Source organism: Mus caroli, chromosome 7 (genome assembly GCF_900094665.2).
Source record: "Mus caroli chromosome 7, CAROLI_EIJ_v1.1, whole genome shotgun sequence".
Classification (NCBI taxonomy): Eukaryota; Metazoa; Chordata; class Mammalia; order Rodentia; family Muridae; genus Mus; species Mus caroli.
This window is the reverse complement of record NC_034576.1, coordinates 142,289,020-142,300,509: the sequence shown is the minus strand read 5'-3', so window position 1 is coordinate 142,300,509 and position 11,490 is coordinate 142,289,020. Positions and strand designations below refer to the sequence as shown.

General features: G+C 44.2%; 1 protein-coding gene across 1 annotated transcript in view; it reads right to left on the bottom strand.

Annotated features, from left to right (window-relative positions):
• The window catches only part of LOC110298463 (scavenger receptor cysteine-rich domain-containing protein SCART1-like), an 83,324-nt gene that overhangs the window by 10,138 nt on the left and 61,696 nt on the right, over positions 1-11,490 (bottom strand). The window contains exons 3-4 of the mRNA XM_021167729.2: positions 2,567-2,655; positions 615-947 (exon numbers count right to left, since the gene is read on the bottom strand). Of these exons, the coding sequence (XP_021023388.1) occupies positions 615-947; positions 2,567-2,630 (397 nt within the window). The 5' untranslated portion in view covers positions 2,631-2,655. The remainder of the gene's footprint in view (positions 1-614; positions 948-2,566; positions 2,656-11,490) is intronic.

The window sequence follows — 11,490 nt, the reverse complement described above, 5'->3', positions numbered from 1 at the left end:
CCTCTGCCTCTGCCTCTGCCTCTGCCTCTGCCTCTGCCTCTGCCTCTGCCTCTGCCTCTGCCTCTGCCTCCCAAGTGCTGGGATTCTAAAGGTGTGCCCTCACCATCCAGCTAAAGCATTTTTTAATAAGGCCTACAACACTGTTTGATGCCGGGCCCCAAGATCACACCGGTCCTACTCCAACCACAGGACACCTGGGGAGGTCCAAATGAACTCACAGAGAGAGCTGATGGCCCAAAAAGTCAGCTTCCAAGGGACAGCATTTACCTGTCGGTCATTTAATTGGAAACTTTGGTACATCTTACTGTGCTCCTGGAGCCAACTGCAAGATGAGTGGGAAGCACCCATGGCCTTCACTTTGCTCTTCTTGTTCTCTTTGCCTCTCCCGGGAAGCATATTCTCCACCAAGCAGGTTTGCTCAGGTTTTGGTTTGCTCAGGTTTGCGCATAGCTAAGTCACCAGCCCCTAGAACAGTGCTTGTCATCTAAGCATTTGTTGAAAGAGTTAGAGGAACACCAGAGATGGTAACATCCAACAGAGTGTTCCTATCTGGATCCTCTGCTTCCTCATTCCCTGCCTCTCACCAGCTCTCCCAGCCCCCCAGCTCCACTTACTTGCACAGAGAGCCACCACCACCCACTCATGGGGGCAAGCACGCTGACTCCATGCCCCAAGGCTACACTCCCAGAGAGAGGATTCATTGCCCCAACAGGATACATTGTGCAGCCAGGGCTGGACCATCTCTCCAGGCAGGGGTACATATTTGGGAGCACCCACAGCAGGGCCACAGCCCAGCTGTCTACACACCACAGAGGCCTCTGCCAGTGTCCACTCCAGGTTGCACAGGTGACCCCATTCCCCTTGGTGTCGAACCAGCACCACTCCGTCACACGTGCTCTGTCTGTGTGCCAGCCTCAGGTTGCCTTGGTCACCTTCAGATGATGTGCCTGGTGAGAAGAACAGAATCAACCATGGTCTGGGAGGCAGAAGCCACAAACTGCATTCATCCTGGCTCATTTCTAAAGACTTTCTAAAGTCTTCAACTGGAAAGGTGACGGGCAGGGGTCACACAGAGACCAGACCACTGTTTCACACCTCCCCCACATACTTCTTACTGCCTCCAGCTCTGAATCCCAAATGTTGCCACGATGCCCCCCGAACGAAAATAAAATACTTTTGTCCTGCCATAATGACTCCTACCCAGTGCTGCTCCCAAGTGTCACAGGCCCACTTCCACTGCAGACCCTGTCTCCAAGCTCCCCACAGTCTTCCTTACTCAGCCAAGCTCACCCACAAGGTCACCCACTATATTATGTGCAGTGTCCACTCGGTTAATCCCTGCACACCACCACTTCTATTAGTGACTCCTGTTTCTACTGTGCAGCCTCTGACTGCCTGGGTCAGCCAGCACACCACTCTCCATCCGTGCCCCGCCCCAGCATTGCTTCCAGGCCTCTGCATAGCTTCACCCTTGTCATCCACCCTAACCCCTATTAGTGCAAAAGAGGCACTTCTCCAGGAGTGCAGCTATATGGTCCCAACCTATAAAGGGAGACACCTCCAGACCCACTAGTAAAGGGTCTTATATGACAGTGGGAGACGAAAAATGGGACCCCTTACATTTCTCTGCCACCTGAGAGAAGTTTGGGCCTCCCTCTGGGCTGTCCATCACTAACCCCACCCCCCAAACTTCCTCATCCACCTTGCCCCGCTCCTCCTTGGAAGTAGTAGTGTACTCTGTCCTTGCCTCTTACATAAAGACATGTCATTAGGACCTGCAACCCTATGCACAGCTGTCTTCACAAGTCCCAGCTTGTCTCACTCTCTGCAGCTGTCCCCATTACTACTGGGTGACTTCAGTTCAGCACCATGGTCACCTCCTTTCTGGGCCCCTGGACAACCAGGGAGTGAAAGGTTTTCTCAGTAGGCTTCCAGGACCCACAATCTGCTTTCCTCCCCTGCTACAAGCCTTGCCATGTCTTTAAGTGCTCTTTTCTCCCCCCCCCTCTCTCTCTCTCTCTCTCTCTCTCTCTCTCTCTCACACACACACACACACACACACACACACACACACACAGCCTGAACTTACTGCTACCTCCCATGCCTTCCCTTCAGTCAGCCCCTCCATATTCTCTACCCTAGAGTGAGTGGAAGCTCCGTAACACTCAATATTGCTCAATGATCAAGCTCTCCCACTATCCTATGGCCCCAACACAGCCATAGTTGACATTGGACAAAAAAGGACTTATGGCATTTGGTGTTCATCTAGGTCCCAGGGACCAGAAACTCTGTTGCACTCCCCATGACCGGGCTTAGGCTTAGCCCTGCATCTGGGCTCTGTACTCATCTGTGCTTGGGCTGGACCTACACTTTTGATATTCCAGGAGGACCCTCAAGTGTCAAGACCTTTGTATCTCACAGCCTGGCCCTGGGAAGTCCAAGCTTCCTCAAGCTGAGTGAGACAGCTGGTTATAGCTAGAGAGTCCCATGCCCCTGGGCCTGGACACCCAAGGTCTACTGCTTCCTCCATGTTATGTGTATAAATATGCAAAGCAGAAAAACTTACCAGTGAGAGCTGCCCCGAGACTGAGAAGAGACCCTAAACTCAGAGGCCAGAGCGTTGTCCTCATGGCTGCACGAAGTCCAGAGCCTCAGCTGCAGCGATAAAGGAGATCTTGTCCCAGAGCCAATTTTATAGATGTGGGAGAACCATTAGCCCGTGTCCGATGCTACAGTAAGAGCCTCTCCACAGCACAGCAGCAGCTCTACGTCTCCGTCTGTAGCAGAGCAGTCAATGACCTTGCTGGTCCTGAGCACCACCAGACATGAGCAAGAGGCTGGGGTGGTTTCCTCCCATACTGATAACCACTAAAGGAGAGCCTCACCCAGACCCTACCACCAGACAGGTGGCCTGTCTTTCACAGAGTGGAGTGAGGGCTATGTCTATGTACCCCACCCAGAACCTATCACCAGCACAGACAATGTACCCAAGAGAAGCATTTCGTGCAGCACAGGTGGCAGCCTTAGACATTTGTAGAGTTCCAATTGGAACAGGAGAATGAGTCAGACCAGATAACTGTGTAAGAGCTCTGGAAAGAACGAAGTCACTGAAATAGAGAGTCCAGAGAAAGGGCAGCACAGCACACCAAGCCTGCCAGAGACTCACCTACTCAGAAGAAGGAATCAAGGAGTCTCATAACACAAAACCAAAATGTCTGAGATCTGCAGAGAACCACCCATCCTATGAAAAAAACAGGAAACTCACAAGGCAAGGATAAATGTTAGGACCATCTGTGAGGACCTGAAAACAGACACCTTGAAAATGCTTCTGCAATTGCCAGTTCTTTCAAAACAAACCCAAACAAACAGAAAGTCTCATCAAAAAAGAAAAATCACAACCATAGGACCAACGTGAAGATGTGGTGAAATCTGGACTCTCGTCTTTAGGGGTGTGGGACATAGTGCAAAGTTGTGGGAAATACTGTAAAGGTTTCTCAGGACCACTCGTCCTATGAAATCGGCTCTTCCAAAAGCTACACAAAAGGTGCCCAGGAGTTCTCCTCAGACATTTTGGATGGAGGAATCACATGAACGCATGTGGCTCCTTTATCCAAAATGTCCAGAATGGGAAAATCCATCGGCAGAACAGGCAGACTGGTGCTTGCCAGTGGACCACGGGAGGGTGGGATGGGAAGGGACCACCAACAGCACAAGGTTTCCTTCTGAAGTGGTAACTGCTTGCTAAAATAAGCTGCTGCAGAGAGCTATTAGGTCTACCACCAACTGTGTGCTTGGAAGAGTGCACATATAGAAATATAGCGGGTTTGCCGTATGAGAGTTATAGCTCAGTAAAGCTATTGCTTGAAACAACAAGTAGATGTTATAGAAGTAAGAGTAAAGTAGCCGAAAACAACGCGGAAGGACTCAGTGAAAGACCAGCAGAATGGCCTCGGTGAGCCTGAAGGCCACAAAAGTTTGCTCAGTTTAAAAAGAATCCGAGAGAAACTGAATCTGCAGGATCTGTGTGGCAGGACATCCACTGCTTATTTTGAATGTTTGTCCAGAAGGGAAAAAATAGACTGTGGGTCTGCAGAAGCAATGAAGGGGATAGTGGCTGAAAACTCCCCAAATATGTGAAAGACACAGGCTTACAGATTTAATAAACAAATCCTCAATGGAATCCTCAAGTTCTAATGTTTAAAACTCTGGGGAAACCTCACTGAAAACAGCTACACATAAAGGGTTGTTGCCAATAGTTCTCAACCTTCCTAATGCTGCAACCCTTCAATACAGTCCCTCATGTTGTGTTGACCCCCAACCATAAAACCATTTCATTGCTAATTCATAACTGTAATTTTGATACTGCTATGAGTTATGACATAAATGTCTGATGTTCAGGATATTTGATATATGACCCCTGTGAAAAGGTCGTTCAACCTTCAAAGAGGTGGCAACTCACATGTAGAGAACCGCTGCTGTTGAGAACCACTGAGTGACAGAGAATCTCATCTGACACAGAAGCCCATAGAAAGTGGAACAGCCATCAGCCAACTCAAATCCTGAACTTGATATCAAGTGCCCTCCTGGATGAAGGGAAATAAAGAATCTCAAATGAAAAGGCCGGCAGCCCTGCCCTTGCAGGAGAAAGCTCTCTTAACAGGAAAGGAAGCACAGTAGATGAGAAGGCTGCATGTTCTACTTGTCACACTTTATGTATGGGGGGAAAAAGTTCAATGCCCTTAGCCTTCAGAGAAACACACATTAAAATGATGCTGCTATTCCCATTTCACCCAAGTTCGAATGGCAGTCATCAAAAAGCAATGATGGGGTAAGGACTCATAAGTACTGCTGGTAGGAGTAAGAACTAGTGCAGCCTCTGTGGAAGTCAGCATGGAGGGCTCCCCAAAAAACTAAGAAATGGAACTACCCTATGACCTAGCTCTATCATGCCTGGGAACGCAACTGAATGACCTTGAGTCACATGTCACAGAGAGACTTGCACACCTGTGCTTATTGCTGTACTGTTCATAATAACCAAGATAAGGAACCAGTCTAGACAGCTATCCATGGAGGAATATATAAATGAGATGCGTACAAATGCAGGGGGACGTTATCCCACAAATAAAAATAGTCATATCTTCTTCAAAAATATGGATATAAATTGAGACAAGTAAGCAAAACCAGCCAGATTTTAATGCAAGTATCTTCTCTCATGTGTGGCATCTATATTTTAAAGTATACATGTTTAAGGAACTGAGAATATGATTCAGTGGATAAAGTGCTTGCTGCCACAAGCATAAGGATCAGAGATCAGATCTCCAAAACCCACATAAATGTTGGGTGGAACTGGAGGACTACCTGTAATCCCAGCTCTCAGAGGCAAAGACAAAGGGTCCCCATGCAGGCTGGCTAGCTACAGTAGTCATATCAAGGAGCTCTGGGTTCAGTTGAGGAGCCCACCTCCATGTATAAGGTGGAGCTTGATCAAGAAAGACGTCTCACATTAACCTTGGGCCACCACATACATGCATACACATATAGATGTGCACACATATTTGAATATACATTCTCGTGTTTGAATATGTATATACATGCAAATACACATCTATGTCACGATAGTAGAAAGGAAGTACTTGGAAGAAGAGGGGATCACTGAGAGGGGAAAGGCACATGAGAGGGTGGGGAAGGGGAAATAACACCAGAGTAGATTATATTATATATTTGCATAAAACTATCATAGTGAAATCTATCATTTCTGTAGTAAGTACACATTAATGAAAGAAAGCGATTAAGAGTTAATAGACCAATGTTCATTTCAATGAACATTTGCAAGTAAAGATGTCTGAAAAGCGGTATACTGGGCTATGACACACCATGAGTATCACAGTGCAGCTTCCATGGAGAGATTTGTTTTATTATTGTTGTTTTCTTTTGGGGAAGAGATTACAAGAGCAGAGGGCAGGTATGAAGGGACAGGGAGATGAGTGGGGTTGGGGTGCATGATGTGAAACTCACAAAGAATCTAATTAGAAGTGTAAATAAATTAATTAAAAGAAAGGAAAACTAAGAAAAAACTACAGTAAGTTCATGCAAGAAATTCCTAGCTACACTAGGGATAAAAAGTGAATAGCTGAGTCCCTCATGTCATAAATATATAATTAAGATTTTTTGAGCCATGATGGTGTTTGAAAAATAAAATATTCTAACATAAATTCAGAGTCTACACCAAGTCAAAAATTGAACAATTTAATTTGCTTCTTGATAGCAAATTAACACCATCACTTTACACAGGCATGTAATAATTCTATTTAGAGGAATATTTGGAAGGAACTTGTTTTTCTAGAATGTGTATTGCTTCCTCAGAAATTCAAATCACAGCTCTTTCTATTGATTAATATTGTTGGTGCATTTTATTTTTCCTTTTATTAAAAATGGAGTATTTCCTCAGATAATACATCTTGATTATAGTTTTCATCTCTCCACTCTTTCCAGTTCCTCCTCACCTCTTCTCCCCCATCCAAAATATATAAAGAACTCAAGAAACTAGATATCAAAAAACCAAAAAAAAAAAACAATTTTAAAATTGAGTATAGGAGGAGAACTCTCCTCCACTGCTGGTGGAACTGAACACTTACATGGAAATCAATATGGCAGTTCCTCAGAAAGTTGGGAATCAACCTTCCTAAAGGTTCTGCTATACCACTCTTAGGCACATACCCAAAGGATGCTCCATCTTACCACAAGGGCACTTGCTCAACCATGTTCAATGCAGCTTTATTGTCAAAATTATATCTTCAAGTAAAAAACTTGATATCACTCACCCCTCGAAAAATTAACAATTCAAAACTTGAGCTCAACAAAGAACACACTCCTGTAATTAAAGATAAGTCACAGACATAGAGACCCAGGCTGGTAGCCCAGGAGCAGAGTCCCTCAGGCCTTGGGAGCAGACACAGGAGCAGGAACATAAAGACTACAGGAAGACCAAGACCACTGCCTCCAGGCTCTCTGTAGGCGCTTGCCCAATTTGAGTCAGTGAACTTTTATATTGTATTCCCTTTTTTGTAGATTATAAGTAAATAATAGTGAAGAATGATATCTTTGAGTATAATGGGGTTTCAAATATCCAGAGAATTTAAGTATGCGATTTTAAAATGCAGGAACCACTCTTGGCTTCAGGAACGGATAGTGAGTGGATTGTCATGGTAAAGCAAGAGGAACACAGAGCAGGCAGAGACTCTCCAACCAGCCTGGCATGGACCATAGTGAAGCTGACCCAGCAGATGCTCTGACTAATTTGTACAGATATTAATATTGTGCCAAATCATTTAAAAAGCATTACTGGAGACCAATTGAATCATTTTATCATCGTAAATGTCTAATTCTCCAAGAATTTTAATTTCTCAAGCACACAAGGAAATGACCTAAAAAAAATTTTTTGTGGGTGCTCAAAACTGACGGAAATGTATCTGGTAGGAGATTTTGACACATCTGTCAGCAAGTTATACCGCAATCACAGAAAAAAATCACTGAGGAGATCAAAACATTTGAACAACAAGGCTGACAAAATTGCAAAGAGACGTTGTGGTCAGTGCATTTGGCAGCTGCAAACACATCTGCCCTGACTCTCAGACATCCGTGCACCCACCACATCAGAGTCCTGCGGCCCAGAGCCCCAGACTAAGTCATCTTCAAACCTTAAATTCATGCTGGAGAGAACATTTGGCTCCAGGGAGATCCAGGGAGACATGAAGAACAGAGAGATGAGAAGCATCCCTGCTTGGAAGTGTGTGATGTCAGACATTCCTGCTTGGGAATGTGTGACTACAGACAGTGCAGAACAGAAGAGTGCAGCCAAAGATACTGTGGGGCCCACACTGTGCTTGCTTCCTTGTTTCTTTCAGAACATCCCCTGCTCAGGTTGTAAAATTTCTCCAGGGTTTGGTTTTGTCAGGATGCTCTGTAGCTTCTACCTGTCTATTGGGACCCCAACTCCATCCCAAACTCATTCTGCATATGGCATGAAGTAGACAGTGGGTCTCTTGGTCTTGCTGTCCCTGGGTAGGAAGTTTTGCCCTTTGGCTCCATCAACTAAGTATGTAGATGTATTTCTGGATCCCCTCGTATTCTATTCATCTGCTTCTCTGTCTTTATATCAGTGCCTCATTATTATTATTATTGCAGCTCTAAGTGTTAAGATAAAATAGTACACATCTTGAATTGTGTACTGGTTGGTAGTGGTGCTCACCTTTAATCCCACCACTCAAGAGGCAGAGGCGGGTGATAGTGTACAAAGTGAGTTCCAGGGCAGCCAGGGCTACACACAGAAACCCTGTCTTTAAAAAAAAAAATAGTCTGCATTTTGACATTTTGTTCTGTTTCAACATTCTTAGGTTGCTCATCTAGGTCCTTTCCATGTCCATAAAAATCATAGAAATTCTGAATAATTAAATACTGGATTGCTTAGGCTGTGGCTCCGTAGTATAGCGTTTGTCTACCGTGTATGAAGGCCTAGGTTTAAACCCAAGCACTGAAAAAAAAATTAAATAATTATTGTATTTTGTAAATGGGTATGTGCATTGCATCGTACAATATATCAGTTGAATTCTGTTTGTCTCCCCTATCTCTTTGCCCTTTGAATTCAGAAGTGGGACAGGGCTTGTCCAGGTCCCCAGAATTCAGCCAGCAAGTCTCTTACAGCCACACTCCCTATCTGGACTTCCCCAAACACAAGCTGACGTCTCTGACTGAGTAAGGCTTGAGGTGGGGAATGCAGATAGTCCCGGCAGGACAACAGTTTTGAAAACTGTTGGTACCTGTGGAACCCAGGTTGTGACAATGGCCCTAAAGCACATTCCCATCAGTGTGACCTTCTACATCAGCTTCAGAAATGTGTGTCCATCATTCCCATCAGTGACCTTCTACATCAGCTTCAGAAATGTGTGTCCGTCAAGGAATGATGACGTACGTTCATGGGGTTTTAAATTTTATTTAATTTATTGAAAATAGTCACTCTCTCTCTCTCTCTCTCTCTCTCTCTCTCTCTCTCTCTCTCTCTCACACACACACACACACACACACACACACACACACACACACACACACACCATGGAGTATGTAGTGGTCAGAGGATAAACTTCAGGAATTTGTTTTCCCTTACACCATAGGTTCCAAGAACCTAACCCAGAAGAATATCAGGCTGAATGTTGTTATCAGCCAAGGTAATGTTTTAAATTATCCCAAGCTTATCTCATTCTTGGGAGAAATGGTATTTCTAATATGGTATCCTTTTATAGGTTGCTAAAATTTTATTAGAAATTCTCTGTTCACGGTGGGGGCGTGTATTGTTCTGTAAATCTATTTTTTCAACAGTTTTTGATATCAGGATTGTGCTGGTCATGAAAGTTCTGGGACATGTTTTTTGATACATTTCACCAGTCAAGTTCTTTGGACTCAGACATTCCTTGGTGCAAGTTTTCTCATTTCTGTTGTTTGACAGTTTTAAACTTTTATATAATGAATTCTAGTCCTGTTCACACAGCACTCCGCATCCCCTCTCTTTCCTTCTCCCCCTCCTCCTGTCTGGAGCACTCCTCAGCAAATCCCCCTCACACATTCATGTCTCCTTTCTGTGTTGTAGCCACAGAATTTAACTAGTTTCGTGAGTGGGAGGTTATCTACTGGAGCACCAGTGGCCACACAGAAGAAAATGACACACATTGATGTCTTCTCTCCCCTAGGTGCCTGCAAAACACCTTCTGGCAATGTGAAAGCATGAAAGCTAGCCACTGAGAAAGAAGCTTCCAGCTCGGCTTCAGCTTGATTTATCTATGAAGATAGAGTCTGTCTATGAGCATGCGGTATCTTCAACTATAGGATCTTATCACCAAGTTCTAATGGACAACCAAGTGTAATGACAATAGCTTGTATTGTTTGGGGGCTTCTCTTGGTTCTCCTTCACGGTACTGGGTTTTTCATTTAAAAGTCTATGGCTTCTGGGAAGAGCAATATCTATCCATAGGGAGTGTCTCCATTCAAACTCTTTTTTGAAGATTATAATTTTTAACAAGCTTATAAAATCATGGGTTTCTTCCCTGGGACCTCTTGGGGTACTGGTTAGTTCATATTGTTCCTCCTATGGGGCTGCAAACCCCTTCAGACCCTTGGATCCTTTCTCTAGCTCCTCCATTGGGGACCCTGTACTCACCAAGCAAAGAGTACACATGGAGGGACCCATGGCTCCAGCCACATATGTAGCAGAGGATGGCCTTGTCAGGCATCAATGAGAGGAGAGGCCCTTGGTCCTGTGAAGGTTTGATGCCCCAGTGTAGAGGAATGCCAGGATAGGGAAGGGGGAGTGGGTGGGTTGGTGAGCAGGGGGAGGGGGGAGGGGATAGGGAATTTTCGGAGGGGAAACGAGGAAAGGGGACAACATTTGAAATTAAATAAAAAATATCTAATTAAGAAATAGAAAAAAGAAAAAAATCAAGGGTTTCCATGTGACCTTTTCACACATCCTTAGTTTTTCAAGATTTATTTTCACTTGTGTGTGCACACACACTTACACATTTGTGCCATGCAGGGTGTGGGTACTGCCCATGGAGACCAGAAGAGGGCATTTGGATCCCCTGGGGCTAGAGTAACAAGCAGTTGTGCCACCTGACATGGGAACCAAACTCTGGTCTTCTGCAAGAGCAACAGGAGTTCTTAGCCAAGCTACCTCACTTACTCTTTTTTTTTTTTATTATAAGCCTTTATTGAGTTATAAAAGCTGTGATAATGCTACTGCTCTAACCATTCATTCCAGCACTTTCTCTACTACATATTGATTTTTGTAAGCTTTTGTTTAATGTAGTAGCTAGTATAGCCTCTACACAACCAAGATTTAAGAAGCAAATGGTCTACAATATACAATAAGCAATCATAGTTGCCACCCCTTTAATGTTTTTGGACCCTGAAAGGACACAAGGTCTTCTCTGGGGTCAGAGAAACAAGTGCCCACTTCTGCCTTCTCATGTTTGGGCTTCCCAATTGTCACTAGGTCTTTCTGTGCACCATCTGCTACCCAATGTCTTACTTTCTGTCTTCTCCCTGGATAGAATTTTAATGGCAGAGAATTCAAGACAGTGGGTAAAANCATTGAAGAAACTGAAAATAAAGTATAGGTATTCAAGTCATTGTGACCCAATTAGGTTCATATTACATCAGGAGAGGTTGCACCCGGATAGTTCAGAGAAAGATAGAGCTTATGATTATGATTTTTAAGGTCTGCAACTTTTTAAATAAAGATGATACAATAAAATTTGTCAAAAGGGTGAGAAACATTAACACCAAAGTGCATCATCATTTGATTATGACATATATAGTTGAGTCAAGCTATACCTTGAGATATGAGCTATTTCATCACATGAACATTTGAGTCTTTCCTACTTCATAAAAGTGACATTTCGAATCAGACTGTGTTAGTTCCTTATGACTATAGCCACTCTT